This window comes from Mus caroli, unplaced genomic scaffold (assembly GCF_978045245.1).
Source record: "Mus caroli unplaced genomic scaffold, Mus_caroli_1 scaffold_13, whole genome shotgun sequence".
Lineage (NCBI taxonomy): Eukaryota > Metazoa > Chordata > Mammalia > Rodentia > Muridae > Mus > Mus caroli.
In genome coordinates, this window is record NW_028227268.1 from 19,988,949 (window position 1) to 20,005,722 (window position 16,774).

General features: G+C 47.6%; 1 protein-coding gene across 1 annotated transcript; it reads left to right on the top strand.

Moving 5' to 3' along the window:
* The first annotated feature begins 10,361 nt into the window (after window positions 1–10,361).
* Tmem101 (transmembrane protein 101) lies at window positions 10,362–14,457 on the top strand. The gene is made up of 4 exons (XM_021177312.2): window positions 10,362–10,572; window positions 10,887–11,067; window positions 12,104–12,250; window positions 13,421–14,457. Exons 1-4 carry the CDS (start codon window positions 10,436–10,438, stop codon window positions 13,727–13,729), a joined length of 774 nt encoding a protein of 257 aa, XP_021032971.1. The 5' UTR covers window positions 10,362–10,435; the 3' UTR covers window positions 13,730–14,457.
* The last annotated feature ends 2,317 nt before the right edge of the window (window positions 14,458–16,774 follow it).

Below are 16,774 nucleotides of genomic sequence, written 5' to 3' on the forward strand. Positions count from 1 at the left end.
ACATAGTATATGCTTTTAACCCCTGAGCCATCACGCCAATGCCTTTTACTTTTGTTGTTGTTGTTGTTGTTTTTCGAGACAGGGTTTCTCTGTGTAGCCCTGGCTGTACTGGAACTCACTTTGTAGACCAGACTGGCCTCGATCTCAGAAATCGAACTCAGAAATCTGCCTGCCTCTGCCTCCAGAGTGCTGGGATTAAAGGCGTGCGCCACCACGCCCGGCTTCGGCTTTTACTTTTTAATTTATGTGAATGGGTGAGTTTGTGTATACCCCCTGTACGTGCATGTCTAGAAAGCAGGCCACAAAAGGGTATGAGGTTCTCAGGAATTGCAGCTAATATGATGACAAGCTACTGTGTGTGGGTTCTAGGGACCAAACCAGGTCCTCTGTGAGAAAAAAGTAAGCACTCTCAACTGCTAAGTCATCCCTCCAGCCCTTTGAAAAGGGCGTTTCAGGTGAGGCTCATAAGTGATCTGTTGGGGCAGATATGGTTCAGGCAGGGTAGGGGGCTCAGATCCCCACTCCTGTCCCTCATGGATTTTTCCTTTTGCTTTGAAGTCCCTGTGAAAGGAATTTGATTATTTGAAAAATAATGTGTGTTTCAACCCCCCACCCTCCACCAGCCCAGTGACTTGTCCACAGTGCCTCAGTTGTCTGTAATGTAGAACTGGGGCTGTCTCCAAGCCTTGATTAGTCTCATGGGCCCAAACTGTACTGTGAAGTTCCAAACTGACTCCCCGTGCATTGCTTTATTGGCTAGGTTTGGGGTACAGAGTCGTTGCCTTGTAGGTTGAGAGGACTTTGAAGTATTCAAGAATATTGTGCAGAAGTCTAGATCTGTGATGAAGTGTGTGCAGGCAACTTCACTGTGTCTCCTTGGCTTTGGGGCATTCATTTCCTCCTCACATAGACCCTGACATTTGATGATCATCCACTGCACACTGGTCTTTGGTGTGCTGGTAGTGTCCAAGGGTGATGCCCAGTCTGTTATGTTTGAGTCTGGGCACCTGATTTGTTTGTTATAAAGTTTGGAAACTTAGCCGGGCAGTGGTGGCGCTTGCCTTTAATCCCAGCACTTGGGAGGCAGAGGCAGGCAGATAGTTTGATACCAGCCTGGTCTACAGAGTGAGTTCCAGGACAGCCAGGGCTACACAGAGAAACCCTGTCTCGAAAAAAAAAAAAGTTTGGAAACTTAAACCAGCACCTTGACACTTTATTTATTTATTTTTTTTTTTGGTTTTTTGAGACAGGGTTTCTCTGTGTAGCCCTGGCTGTCCTGGAACTCACTCTGTAGACCAGGCTGGCCTCGAACTCAGAAATCCGCCTGCCTCTGCCTCCCGAGTGCTGGGATTAAAGGCGTGCGCCACCACGCCCGGCTTGACACTTTATTTTATTAAAGTTTTATTTATTGTATGTATGTGAGTATACTGTCGCTGTCTTCAGACACACCAGAAGGGGGCATCGGATCCCTTTACAGATGGTTGTGAGCCACCATGTGGTTGCTGGGAATTGAACTCAGGACCTGCTGTGCTCTTGACACTTTATATTTTCATAGTTTAGTTTTGCTTTGTTTTGTTTTTTTGAGACAGTTTCTCTGTATAGCCCTGGCTTGCCTAGAACTTGCTCTGTAGGCCAGGCTGGCCTGAAACTCAGGAGATCGGCCTGCTTCTCTCTCCTGAGCACTGAGATTAAAGGTATGTGCCACCACGGCCTGACTTAAGGCCTACTTTTTAAGACAGTGTATGTCTGCCTACTGAGGCCTAAAGATGGTAACAGATCTCTTGGAGCTCGAGGGGAGTTTGAGGTGTTTGTAAGTCACCCTTTGTGGGTGCTGAGAACCGACTTGGGTCCTCTGAAAGCCACTCTTAATCACTCGACCATCTTTCCAGTCCCCTCATTGACACAATTTTTTTTTTCCATTTTGTGTGTGTTGGGGGAGGGGGCACATGTGGGGATTAGAAGACAGCTTGCAGGAATTGGTTCTTTCTTTCCACAGTGTGCGTCCTGGGGTTAGAACTCAGATCATCAGGCTTGGGAATGGTCACCTTCGCATTCGGAGCCATATTGCTGGCTGCCCCTTAACACTTTAAAAAAAATTTTTTTAATTCGTACATGTGGTTGTGGGTGTGTACCTGCCATTGTGCAGCTGTGGAGGTTGGGGAACAAGAGTGTACCAGGAATCAAATTCAGATCGGCAAGCTTGGTGGCAACAGTCTACCCGCTGAACCATCTGACCAGTCCTTCCTAACAGCCCTTCCTAACGCTGCTGAAGCTAAGAAAGTCTGTTTCCGAATCTGTTCTTGGAGCAGGCCAAGTTTGTTTTCCCCACTGTCCTGGCATTCCAGTTGCACACATTGGTTCATTGTCTGCCTTGGTGCACACGCTCCTTGGTAAGGAAGAAATGACATAGTGGATGCTGCGGAGGTGCACTCCTATAGTTCCAGCACTAGGGAGGCAGAGGCAGGAGGATACCTGAGTCTGAGGCCAGCCAGGGCCTGTTTTTAGAGAAAAAAGCCATTTTCCCTGTGAACTACCAAGGATGGCACTGTGAAACGCTGGAACCTGGATGGATGCGGGTTCGATCTGGAGGGTGGTTACATCCACGTGATGAGCTTACCTTTTTCTGTCTGCATCAGAGTTCCCCCTAAAGAAACTTGAAATCTCCAGGCAGTGGCGGCACGTACCTTTAATGCCAGTGGAGGCAGAGGCAGGTGGGACCCGGTAAGTCTGAGGCCAGCCTGGTTGACAGAGTGAGTTCCAGGGCAGCCAGAGCTACACAGAGAAACCCTGTCTCAAAAAACCAAACCAAACGAGCTTGAAATTCCAGTGTGCTGCCTCAACTTTAGGAATCATGTAGTGATCAGTGATAGCACCTTACAGGGAAGAGGGCATCCATACTGCTCTGCTGTTCTAACCAAACCCACAAAAGTCATACATGGTGGCTTATACAGGAACTTAAGGCAAGTATTTTTCACCTGTCACCGCAAAGTATTAAACCTATTGTGTCCTTTGCCTTAAAGATTGAATTTCTAGAGGCTGGACAGATGGCTCTGGTTAAAAGCACCGACTGCTCTTCCAGAGGTCCTGATTTCAATTCCCAGCAACTAACTACATGGTGGCTCATAACCTTCTGTAATGGGATCCGATGCCCTCTTCTAGTCTGAAGACAGCTACAGGATACTCATATATATGAAATAAATAAAATCTTTTTTTTTTTAAGATTGATTTTTCTAGAGTCTTAAATAATCTTCCTGCCTTTTGCATTTCTGAAGATGCAGCCAACTTCACTGTCAAAAGAAACTTGCCAGTCCCGTCCCATCCCGTCCACTCCCCCACCCCCACCCCCCTCTGCCCAGGCACAGAGCCTATGACTGACTCAGTGGTGTGCTCTGCGTTTGTTTGGCTCCTTGTTATCCTATGAGCTGTGCTTAAGAGGCAGCTGCAAACCAGTGGTGGAGGCGGTGGCAGCGCACCCCTTTAATCCCAGGCACAGGCAGGATCTTTGTGAGTTTGAGGCCAACCTGGTCTACAAAGCGAATTCCAGGACAACCAGGGCTACACAAAGAAAACCTGTCTTGGAAAAAAAGGAAAAGAAAGAAAGTGATCCAAATATTTTAAACAAGATCTCTCTAGTCCTTGCTAGTATCAGACTCACAGGTATCCTGCCTCTGCCTCCCCAGTCATAGAATTGTAGGAGTGTACCGCCTGCCTGAAGAGGGCATCGGGTTTCCCTGTAACTGGTTGTGAGCCACCATGTGATTGTTGGGAATTGAACTCAGGACCTCTGGAAGAGCAGTCAGTGCTCTTAACATCTGAGCCATCTCTCCAGCCCCACACATTTGTTTTTAAGATCACCTTTTATGCAGCTAGGATGCAAGTTACTTCCAATTCCAGCTTGCATAATGCAAAATTTGAATTTTTTATTAGGTATTTTCCTCATTTACATTTTTTTTTTTTTAAGATTAGTTGATGTGTATAAGTGCTTTGCCTGCATGTGTGACTGTGTATCCTGCATGCTGGTGCTTGAGGAGGTGGTGAGCCTCCTTGTGGGACTAGGAATTGAACCCAGGTCCTTTGCAACAAGTGCACTCAACCGCTGAGCCAACTCTCTAGCCTTGGATTTTTTTTTTTTCTTTTGTGTGTATGGTTGTTGTGCCTGCATATATATCTGTCTGTACACCATGTGTATGCCTGGTTTCACGGAGGCCAGGCCAGATGGCTGTTGGATTTCCCTGGAAATGGAACTCTGGATAGTTGTGAGCTACCAATGGATGATAGGAATTGAACCTGGGCCTTCTAGAAGATCAACCAGTGATTTTAACCACGGAGCCAATCGTAGCCTCTGAGTTTGAGTTTCTTTCTTCCTTCCTTCTTTTCTTCCTTTCTTTCTTCCTTTCTTCCTTTCTTTCTTCCTTTCTTCCTTTCTTTCTTTCTTTCTTTCTTTCTTTCTTTCTTTCTTTCTTTCTTTCTTTCTTTCTTTCTTTCTTTCTTTCTTTCTTTCTTTCTTCCTTCCTTCCTTCCTTCCTTCCTTCCTTCCTTCCTTCCTTCCTTCCTTCCTTTCTTTCTTTCTTCCTTTCTTTCTTTCTATTTATTTCATTTATGTGAGTACACTGTAGCTGTATTCAGACACACCAGAAGAGGGCATCAGATCCCATTACAGAGGGTTGTGAGCCACCATGTGATTGCTGGGAATTGAACTTAGGACCTCTGGAAGAGCAGCCAGTGCTCTTAACCACTGAGCCATCTCTCCAGCGCAGACTTTAAGTTTCTAAATGCAGAGTTTTATATCTTTCTCTGTAAAATTGTTTGTTTAGCAGCAGAAGATTGAGGGTCTCACACATGCTCGGATAAGCTTTACCCCAGCTCCGAATATGTTGTAAACAGCCTATTGTAACCTAGTTTAAGAGCCGGAGACATGGCTCAGCAGTTAAGAGCACGGGCTGCTCTTCTAGAGGACCCAGATTTAATTCCCAGCATTCTCATGGTGGCTCACAACTACCTGTTGAATAACAGAAGTACAAAGTTTTAAGCTCTGCATGGCAGCATACAACTGCAATCTCATCAGGCCGAGGCAGGAAGATCATGAAGTTTGAAGTCATTCTGGGCTTTATATGTGTAGTGAAATACTATCCCAAAACAAAAGTTAAGCCGGACGTGGTGGCGCACGCCTTTGATCTCAGCACTCGGGAGGCAGAGGCAGGTGGATTTCTGAGTTCGTGGCCAGCCTGGTCTACAAAGTGAGTTCCAGGACAGCCAGGGCTACACAGAGAAACCCTGTCTTGAAAAAACAAACAACAACAACAACAAAAAGTTAAAAGGCTGGGTTTTGGATTTGTTATGCTAGTTTCCTATCAATGTAATATCTAATTTTGATAAACCTTTAAAAAATTTTATTTTGCTGTTTTGTTTTGTTTTGAGACAGGGTTTCTCTGTGTAGCCCTGGCTGTCCTGGAAATCACTATATAGACCAGGCTGGCCTTGAACTCAGAAATCCTCCTGCCTCTGCCTCCCAAGTGCTGGGATTACAGGCATACGCCATCACTGCCCCGCTGACAAACTCTTAATATTTTAGTGACCTTATCATAAAAGAAAATTGGGGCTTTGGAGATGGCTAAAGTGCATGTTGTTCAAGTGTGAGGTGGAGCTGAGTTTGGACATCCAGAACACAGAACCCATGTGAAATTCCGTACAGGTGCACTCAGAGGCCAAGGGAGATCATTGGATCTTCTGGGCCTGCAGTAACCACCAGTTTTGAGCTGCCTAATGTGATTCTGGGAACCAAAGTCTCTGTAAGAGCAACAAGTGCTCTTAACCACTGAGCTGTCTTTTCAGTGCCCCCCTGCACTGCCTTTCACCCTGATGTTGCTAAGGGAAAGGTAAACAGCTGTGGGGATCAGGATAGCAGCACCCCCATTGGAGATGGACTTTATTTTTTTTTAATGCAGGATCTCATATGTCTCAGGTTTGTGCATGGTCTTGAACTCACCATGTATGGGAGAATAACCTTGACCCTCTGATCTTTTCCTTGCCTCTACATCTCCAGGGCCAGGATTACAGGCCTGTGCAGCCATGCCTCATTTATGTGGTACTGGGGTTTGAACTCAGGGTCTTGTGCCTGCTAGGCAGTCATCCTCACAACTGGTTGTGTGAAAGGGTCACGATCTATAGCCTAGACTAGCTCTGAACTCATGGAGATTGTCCTGCTTCAGGCTCCCAGTGCTAGGATGATGATAGGCGTGGCCCACTGTATCCTGCTTAAAATTAGTTTTGCCAAGCCGGGCGCGGTGGCACATGCCTTTAATCCAAGCACTTGGGAGGCAGAGGCAGGCGGATTTCTGAGTTCGAAGACAGCCTGGTCTACAAAGCGAGTTCCAGGACAGCCAGAGCTACACAGAGAAACCCTGTCTTGAAAAAAAAAAAAAAAATTAGTCTTGCCAGGAGAAATTGAAGCCTGAGGGTCTCCCTATCCTCAACTCTCCAATGCCATCATTCAGATGAATCTCTCGCTGGACAGGAATGGGCCAAGGTGCAGCCACTCCTTGTTCACAATGACCATACCATAATAGTGGGATTAACCTTTCTTTGGAGTTTGACAGCAGCGTGCACTTGCCAAGCAGTAGAGTGAACTGTGGGAGCCTCAACCTGTTCTGCTTCCCTTCTGTGCTGTGAATCTGGTTCCTGGAGCCAAGCCACAGTAATCTTAACCACCTGCCACTTGGCATTTCCAGTGACCCTGGGGGCTCTGAGGGCTGCCTTTTTACAGTATCCTGTGGAGTCTGGCTAATGGGGTTTTGGGCAACCCAAGTTTCCTGGAGCTGCTAGATCTCTCTCGACAACCGACTGGGTCTCCTGCCTTAGATTTCTTTTCAGCTGCTCTGGGATTTCTACTATGGATCTTTTCCACAACTGCTCACCACCTGGACCTTTGCAGCCTGTAGCACTGGGGGAGCTTAGGCAGCTTAGCCAGAGTCACAACCAGCTGCCCGAATTGGACTGTAGAGGGCTCATGCCTCTTCCACCTCTGCTGGTTCTCAGAGGAACTACCCTGGCTGTCACATCAGGCCTGAAAGTAGTCTCTGGCTGGGAGGAGTAACAACAGCACACTGGAAGCCAAGGCCTTTGTGGCCTTGTGAGCAGTAATTTGTCTCTTGTGGTTAATTGGCTACAACACCTCAAATATAAAAGGGACAGATACATGCTTTCTGCTGGCCAGTTCCCCTCTACTGTCACCTGCAGTGGGTCTTTGGAAAGCTGAGGTGCTTGCACCTGTCTGGCCTGGGCAATTTGACATGCACTGGGCCTTCAGGGTGTGCAGAGCAGTGTGGAGACATTGCTCTGCCTGACTAAGACAGAGACTATGCTGGCCATCAAAGGTACCACACTGGCCTCTGTGACAATGGTTAAGGTCCTTTTTAAATACAGATTTTTCCAGGGCCTTGGTGGAGCCAGGCAAGAGCTGAAGAGCCTCTGGTGAGGTGAGGGAGCCTGTGGAAGTTCAAGGGAGATCTCTGAGAAAAAAAAGAAGTTCTTTGGATGTCCGTGAGGCTCTACTGTCAGGATGGGGCTAAATGATGGGTCGATGATGTGCAGATTTCTCAAGACATGCACAATCTATTTATCCCCTTCCCTTGACCTAATGGTATGATAACACCTGCCCTCAGCCCCAGACTAGGTTAGTCTATAGGGAAAAAGGGCAGAGTGGAGTGTGTATCAGAAAAGCTTCTGGGTTCCCAGAATTTTTTTTTTTTTTTTGGTTTTTCGAGACAGGGTTTCTCTGTGTAGCCCTGGCTGTCCTGGCACTCACTTTGTAGACCAGGCTGGCCTCGAACTCAGAAATCCGCCTGCCTCTGCCTCCCGAGTGCTGGGATTAAAGGCGTGCGCCACCACGCCCAGCTAGAATTTTTTTTTTTAAAGATTTATTTATTATATGTAAGTACACTGTAGCTGTCTTCAGACACTCCAGAAGAGGGCGCCAGATCTCGTTACGGATGGTTGTGAGCCACCATGTGGTTGCTGGGATTTGAACTCTGGACCTTCGGAAGAGCAGTCGGGTGCTCTTACCCACTGAGCCATCTCACCAGCCCGGTTCCCAGAATTTTCCCCTCACACATATTGATGGCTGAGGGAGACTCTGTTGAAATTGATTGCTAAGATTATGATGGGAAGGTGGGCAACTGCCAGGTAGGCTTGTAGGGACTCTTATGGACATAAGTAATCCTAGCATTTGGGAGGCAGGGGCAGGTGGATCTCTATGAATTTGAGGTCAACCTGGTCTACAGAGTGAGTTCCAGGACAGCCAGGGCTACACAGAGAAACACTGTCTCAAAAAAAAAAAAAAAAAAAAACCAAAAATAATAAATAAATAAATTAAAATCTAGCCATGTGGTAGTGAATGGTGCAAGTCTTTAATCCCAGTGTTTAGGAGGCAGAGGCAGGCAAATATCTTGAGTTCCAGGAGAGCCTGATCCACAGAGGGAATTCTAGAACACCCACAACTACACAGAGAAACCCTGTCTTGAAAAACTGAAAGAAAAGAAAGAAAGAGAGAGAGAGAGAGAGAGAGAGAGAGAGAGAGAGAGAGAGAGAGAGAGAGAAAGGAAGGAAGGAAGGAAGGAAGGAAGGAAGGAAGGAAGGAAGGAAGGAAGAGAGAAAGAAAGGAAGGAAGGAAGGAAGGAAGAGAGGAAGAAAGAAAGGAAGGAAGAAAGAAAGAAAGGAAGAAAGAAAGAAAGGAAGGAAGGAAGGAAGGAAGGAAGGAAGGAAGGAAGGAAGGAAGGAAGAGGAGAAAAATAATCAAAGTTCGGTTACTTCTAGCCCCTCAGCACTAGGCATCAGAGCACTGCATGAATCCGTGGTAGCTGAAGAGACTGGTAAAGTATAACTCGTTGGAAAGTGATTCTGTTCTGTGGACATGTCTTATGGCATATGACGGATAGATAGAGGTAGACAAAATAGCCTCTAACCCGGGCCTTTTTTCATTCCCCTTGTCTATTATCCATGCCCAATTTGTATCTATACATTCCTACTCCCTAGTTCTTTGATATACTTAGTCTTTGTTTAAAGAAAGAGGAGGAGGAGGAGGAGGAGGGATGTGAGATGAGCATGGTGACTTTAATTCTAGCATTCAGGAGGCACAGGCAGGCAGAGCTGTAGGTTTAATATTTAATGATGGTTCTGAAATGCTTTAACCTCCCTTTTAGCCAACCACCCACCAGAGTTAGTGGGAAAGAAAGGATATGGGGGAAGTGGACATGTTTAGAAAGGTTCTTGGGAGCAACTCCCATCTGTGTTGTATGGATACGTAGGTCTCTCTCTTTTCCTAGGAGACAAAAGCATCAAGATCAACAGGTGACTTAGAGACAAGAGGACTCCTTACTTTAAAAGTTCAGCCAAAGACAGAGAATTCTCTCTGGGGTCTGTATTACACCCTTTTATGGGACCCTTATTATCTGCCAAACCACCTTTGCTACATTTAAGTCTCCCAGCAGTGATGAGGTGGAAAGCCATTATCCCCATTTCACACTTGAGTCTCCATTTAGATGACACAGGTTCGGTTTTCAGCTTGGAGTCCAGGTCTGGTTACATCCAGAGTCAGTTGCTTCCATACATCAAGCTGTGTTCCAGGATTTCTGATGTTTCAACCCCATGCTCCTTGCTCCTGTCCCATCTTGAGAGTACAAAGAACACCGGCTTCTGTTTCAGAGATCCTGACTTCAATCCCCAGCAACCTTAGTGGCTCACAACCATCTATGATAGGATCTGATGCCTCTTTCTGTCATGCAGGCATACATGTAAATAGAATATTCATATACATAAATAAACAAATCAGAGCTGGAGAGATGGCTCAGCACTTAAGAGCACTAACTTCCAGAGGTCCTGAGTTCAATTCTCAGCAACCACATGATGGTATACAACCAACTGTAATGAGATCTGATGCCCTGATGGTGTGTCAGAAGACAGCGACAATACACTCATAAATAAAATAAATAAAATTTCTTAAAAAAATAAACAAGTGGTTTATATTTTGTTTTTAATGTATGAGTGTTCTGTCTTCACGTACACCGGTATGCCAGAAGAGGGCATCAGATCCCTTTATGGACAGTTGTAAACCGCCTTGTGGTTGCTGGGAATTGAACTCAGGAGCTCTGGAAGAGCAGCAGTGTCCTTAACCGCTGAAACATCTCACCAGCCCCTAAACAAATCTTTTTTTTTTTTAAGGGAAAGAAAGGGCAAAGAGAAGCTCTGAGTTCTCTCCATGGGGAGTGTTCAGAAAGGCTGACTGACTCCTAGAACACATTTTTCCCACCCGGAACTAGAGAGCAAGAGCTTTGTTTCCCGACGAAAAGAAAAATAGTCAGGGACCGGAAGTTGCCTGTATCATCCCCGCTGCTGGTCTCCCAGACCCGGCTGAGGCCGTAGCGGACTGCCCTTTCCCAAGATGGCTTCGAAGATTGGATCGAGACGCTGGATGCTGCAGCTGATCATGCAGCTGGGTTCCGTGCTGCTCACGCGCTGCCCCTTTTGGGGCTGCTTCAGCCAACTCATGTTGTACGCTGAAAGGGCCGAGGCGCGCCGGTGAGCGCGCCCACGAAGTCGTCGAATGCGGTGGGGGGCGGTCCGGCCTGTCCCAGGATCTGGGGTGCGGTGATGTTGGGGGGAAGTTGGGGCCCAGAAGTCGGGACACTTAGACTGGGAGGAATTGGTACTCAAACAGGTTGGAAGATGCTCTCTTTCGGTTGTACGGCCATTACTGATGTGGCGGCGGCTCCGGCAGTGAGAAGGATCTCGGGTTTCTGGGGAGCAGTGGCGATTGCAGGAACTTACAGAGGTCCCCAGATACTTACTCTCTATTCATTCTGTCCTCCTTGTTCCCTACACTCGATCCACAGGAAGCCGGACATCCCAGTGCCTTATCTATATTTCGACATGGGGGCAGCTGTGTTGTGTGCTAGCTTCATGTCCTTCGGAGTGAAGCGGCGTTGGTTTGCGTTGGGCGCCGCGCTGCAGCTAGCCATCAGCACCTACGCCGCTTACATCGGGGGCTATGTCCACTATGGGGACTGGCTAAAGGTGAGCACGGGAACTCTAGACGAGATTTAGCTATGGGGAAGGACCTGAAGGTTCCTGATGTATGTGGTGGGCATGTATGGTACTCCTGAACTTGAAGCCCGGGAAAACTGAGGTACTAGGTTTGTAGCAGTTTTGTGGCAATTATTACAGACCACAGACGGGTCAGACCCATGGAGACCACACAGACCTCCCTTGTAGAGTGTGAAAAGGGAGGTCGAGATGGAAAATGGACTCTCCCAAAATCATGCCACAGTGTATGGAAGGGATCGGTAACCCAGAGTTATCTGATTCTCAGAATCTTTTAAACCATTACTTTATTAGTGTCAGACTTGTAAAACAAAAGAGACCTTGGAGAATATCTGGTCTACCCATCAGGTTTTATGAAATGTGATTAATACTAGTGCAGAATTTGTGCCTTCAAATGCAGAAGCTTATACCGGCTACTGGGAGCCTGGAGGTGAGGTAGCTTGGAGGCAGGGTCCGAAAGGATCAGACTGTCAGTCTAGTAGGGGAGGCAGGTGTGAACAGCTATGGGATAGTGGGCCTATTTGTTTTGCTTTGTTTTGTTTCTAGACAGGGTTTCTCTGTAGACCTGCATGGCTCAAACACACACATACAGAGATCCATCTGCCTCTGTCTCCCAAGTGCTGGTATTAAAGGCATTCGCCGCCACCACCGCCACCACCACCACCACCACTGCCTGGCTGGCTGTTCTTGTTTTAGTTGGTATAGAGTCTATACTATATAGTGGGAAGAACCCTGCCATTAGGTTTCAGGCTAGGGGTGGAGGAGATGGCGATCTGTGGCAGCTGGGTTCTGCCACTTTCTGTAGGACCATGGACAGTTTCTTTACCCCTCTCAGCTCTCAGTTTCTGCCCTGTGTAGAGAATTCTCTCTCTCTGCAGACTACACTTGGAATAGGCAAAAGGGTTCATCAGATAGAACAGGACGTGGAGAAGTGGGCAGTTCTATGTTCTTGACAACCAAGAGACATGATGGCAGTTCTTGACTGGGGTTCCTTCCTCCCTGGCCTTAGGTCCGTATGTATTCCCGCACAGTTGCCATCATTGGCGGCTTTCTGGTGCTGGCCAGCGGGGCTGGGGAGCTGTACCGTCGAAAGCCCCGAAGCCGTTCCCTGCAGTCCACTGGCCAAGTGTTCCTGGGCATCTACCTCATTTGTGTGGTACGTTGGGGTTCTCTTGATTGGAGGCACTGTATGGGAGTGGCATGAGCTTAGGCCTGGCAGAATCCTGGCCACTGGGCAGAGCAAGGCCTTGTGAGTAATTTCACAAGGTGACTCCAAGAGATTGCCCTGGACAGCTGCTGGTTCCTTCTGAAGGGTGCTTCAAGTACTCAATACCTGCCTGAGGGTCCCTCATTTCAACATTATTGCTACCAGCTAGATAAGAAGTGGAACTGACCATTCAGTCCTAATCTTGAGAACCCAGCAAAGAAGATCAGGTGATTTTCTCATTGCTTCAGCCTCTAGAGGACTAAGAGAGGGGACAAAGAAGAGGCATGCTGCAAATGAGCTCTAGTTGTTGTTCTGCCACCTAGAGTTGATGGGGGTTATGTAGGATAGTCAGGGAGATCTCCCTGGTGCTTTGGAAGGCCGCTGTAGATGAGGGCAAAGATAGGCTTCAGGCTCTTGACCTCCTCCTAGGAACCAGGAATGACATCCTATGTGCAGAGTTCTGTGTGGGCTTCCATGGTGTGCATACTCAAAAGTCTGAGTCTCCATCTGCGTTCGTGGAGACGCACGTCCTTTCTTCAGAGGCTTCCAGGAGAGTAGAGGTCAGCCTTACCTTTCAGGACCCTATAATCAGAGCGGGAGACAGGCCCTACTTTCAGAGAGTCCCCATTCAGAGAAAGGACTTGGAAGCCCATTTGACAGGGGCTACCTTGTGGGTACCACCTTAGGTAGGCACTCATCTGCTGCTGTCTTTTTTTTTTTTTAATTTATTTATTTGTTTTATGTAAGTACACTGTCACTGTCTTCATCTTCACACACCAGAGCAGGGCATCAGATTTCATTAAAGATGATTGTGAGCCACCATGTGGTTGCTGGGACTTGAACTCAGGACCTCTGGAAGAGCAGTCAGTGCTCTTAACCACTGAGCCATCTCTCCAGCCCCATCTGCTGCAGTCTTTTTTTTTTTTTTTTTTTTTTTTTTGGTTTTTTTCGAGACAGGGTTTCTCTGTATAGCCCTGGCTGTCCTGGCACTCACTTTGTAGACCAGGCTGGCCTCGAACTCAGAAATCCGCCTGCCTCTGCCTCCTGAGTGCTGGGATTAAAGGCGTGCACCACCACGCCCGGCTGCTGCAGTCTTAAAAGGATGCTGTGTGTCTCTAGGCCTACTCGCTGCAGCACAGCAAGGAGGACCGGCTGGCGTACCTGAACCATCTTCCAGGAGGGGAGCTGATGGTCCAGCTATTCTTCGTGCTTTATGGGGTCCTGGCCCTGGCCTTCTTGTCGGGTTACTATGTGACGCTGGCCGCCCAGATCCTGGCCGTGTTGTTACCTCCTGTCATGCTGCTTATCGACGGCAACGTCTCCTATTGGCACAACACACGACGCGTCGAGTTCTGGAACCAGATGAAGCTACTTGGCGAGAGTGTGGGCATCTTCGGGGCTGCCGTCATCTTGGCTACTGATGGCTGAGTTCCATGGGGAGAGCCTGGTTTAGGCTCAGGAGGCCACTGCCGAAGGCCACCTTACCTTCCTCCTTGCTGGCCCAGTTGTTGTTTATTTATGCTTCTTGGTTTGTTTGTTTACTTTCTTGTTTTTTGATTTTAATAGTTACATTTTTTGGGGGGGAAGATGGGAGCCCTTGCGCTAAAGCTTCATAGGGTTTTGTTGTTGTTTTCTTGCCTGTTTTAGGGGCGAGCTGAGGCCAGCTGCCCCTCCCCCAAATGGCCAGGGAGGGAGGAGTCCCTGAGAAAGGAGTAAGGCAGAGCTGGGGTGCAGGTAGGAGTCGGGGACAGAGGAAGATTTGGAAGTAAGCAAATGTGAAAATTTCTTTTGGAACCTGACAGATGCAGCTAAACTAAACAGTGCTTTTCAGACTAGTGTGTGTGTGTTCACACATGTGTGTCTTCACACGTATAGAAGGAGCCCTGTAAGGAGGGGCAGAGTGGCTGGTGCTACAGACATCACATGGGCCCTTTGGGGGTCTGACTGCTGGGGCAGGAACAATCCCAGTTCTCTGACTCTTCTTGCTCTAGAGTTGAGAACAGGCAGGGCCTGGTGTGCTCTGGGATGTGCAAGGTGGAGCAGGCCTGTCAGTCAGCCGGCTGCTGCATCTGTTCTCAGCTTCTTGGTTGGCTGGCTGAGTGGAGCACCCACCCAAACACCAGACCACACTGTCCTCCGAAAATAAACATTTTATACAGACATTGTGTCTTTGCTTCTGTCTTCCCCGTGGGCACTTTGCCATTGGCTGAGGTTGATCTGGGGGCTCTTGAAAGATCATCTTGGGTTGTACTCCATTCTGGTCCCCTATGATTCCCATCACCACCCCAGTTCTAAGAGTTCCCACAGTTCTTCAACTATCTTAAAAGAAAAAAACAAAAAAAACAAAAAATCCACACACTTCCTGTCAGACGTCATTAATCCCAGCACTTGGGAGAGAGAGGGAGGCACATCTCTGTGAGTTTGAGGCCAGCCTGGATTACAGAGTGAGATCCAGGACAGCCAGGGCTACACAGAGAAACCCTGTCTTAACCTCTTTCCCAATAATAAGTAATTAAATAAAAAAAAAGTCTTAAAACATCAGCTAGCGTTGGCTTGCTTGAGCACAGGCCTAAAAGCCCCAGGCCCCAGGTCCCATTGATAGCATTGAAGAGAGATCCTGTCACATCCCAAAACCTTACTATACATTAGGTTTTCTTAGGGTTGGTTTTGGTTTTTTTGAGACAGGGTTTCTCTGTGTAGCCCTGGCTGTTGTGGAATTCACTCTGGAGACCAGGCTAGCCTGGAACTTGGAGATTCATCTGCCTGTTTCCGAGTGCTGAGATGAATGGTGCGTGCCACCACGCCCAGCTTCATCCCAGTTTTTGAGGCAGCATCTCACTCTACTCCAGCCTGCTCTCAAGCTCCCATTGCCCCACCCCCACTCCCTGGATGCCGAGGTTACAGGCATGTCTCTATGTCCCACTTAGTGTATGTTTTTGGTTTCTCCCTCCATCCCTTTTATGGCCCATTTTTTCCCTCTCTGCCTGTTTGGGGGGGGCAGGTCTTTTGAAGAAATCTTTGGCAAGGGCAGCTGGAGCAAGAACTGATGTCATATTACATATAGGGAAATGGGAGACTCAGAGAAGGTAAGCAACTTGCCTCAAACCACAGACCAAACCTAGCTAGAACTAGCTGGCTAGTCAGGTCTATTGAATGTCCAAACCCAGATGTATCCTTGATACACATAATCCCTAGGGAAGTCAGGCTGCTCCTGGGCCTGTCACAGTCCCTAGTGTGCCATGATGGTCTTATAAAGGCACCTGGCATATCAAACATTATTTGAAAAGTGTTGAAGGGCTGGAGATGTAGCTCAGTTGGTAGCCCTGAGTTCAGTCCCCATCTGGTGGGAATTAATCTGACATGAAGGCACACGCTTGTAATCTCAGCGCTTCGGGAAGCAAAGGCAGGAAGATAACAAGGTCGTCAGCTATTTAGTGAATTTCAAGCCAGCCTGGGCCACACTAGATTGTGTGTGTTTGTGTGTGTGTGTGTGTGTGTGTGTGTGTGTGTGTGTGTGTGTGTGTGTGTGTGAGAGAGAGAGAGAGAGAGAGAGAGAGAGAGAGAGAGAGAGGGAGGGAGGGAGGGAGGAGCTGGAGAGATGAGTGGTGAAGGGCACTTGTTCAGTCATGAGGACTAGAGTTCAAATCCCAGCACTCACATCAGGTGACTCACGAATGCCTGTAATTCCAGCTCCAAGAGATCTAATACTCCTTTGCTTTTCATTCGTGCTTGCATGAACTCTCACACGCACATATAACATGTTTTTAAATGTGTGAGGGTATTTTGCCTGCATGTACATCTTTGTACCATGTTCATGCCTGGTACCCATTAAGATCAGGAAAGGGCATCAGATCGCATGGAGCAGGAGTTAGGGACAATTGTGAGTCACCATGTGGATACCGGGACTAAAATCTGGATGCTATGGCGGAGTAACCAATATTTTTAACCACTGGGCCATTTGACTATCTCCCATAATAAAATCAAGAAAATGTTTAGGGCTCAGTGACTATCCTCTCCTCTCCCAAGAGGCTAGTCCTGGCTGTCCTTTCAAGAGTCATAGTTTGGGACTGGAGAGATGGCTCAGCAGTTAACAGCACTGACTGCTCTTCCAGAGGTCCTGAGTTCAATTTCCAGCAACTACGTGGTGGCTCACAACCACCTGCAATGTCTGATGCCCTCTTTTGGTGTGTCTGAAGAGAGCAATGGTGTACTCATATACATAAAATAAAGAAATAAATCTTTAAAAAACCAACACCAACCCATAGTTTGGTGCCCAATGTCCATGTCAGGTGGCTCACAACCACTGTAACTCCAGCTCCAGGGGATCTTAGGTTCTTTGTGGGTACCCATACACACACACACATAAAAAATCATTTGAAAAAAAATACTCAAAAAGCACTGCATGCCGGGCGTGGTGGCGCACACCTTTAATCCCAGCACTCGGGAGGCAGAGGCAGGCGGATTTCTGAGTTC

Coding starts and splice junctions, on each gene's coding strand:
- Tmem101 (XM_021177312.2), top strand. CDS start 10,436: ATGGCTTCGAAGATTGGATCGAGACGCTGGATGCTGCAGCTGATCATG. Junction 10,573..10,886: donor GAAAGGGCCGAGGCGCGCCG/GTGAGCGCGCCC, acceptor CTCGATCCACAG/GAAGCCGGACATCCCAGTGC. Junction 11,068..12,103: donor ACTATGGGGACTGGCTAAAG/GTGAGCACGGGA, acceptor CCCTGGCCTTAG/GTCCGTATGTATTCCCGCAC.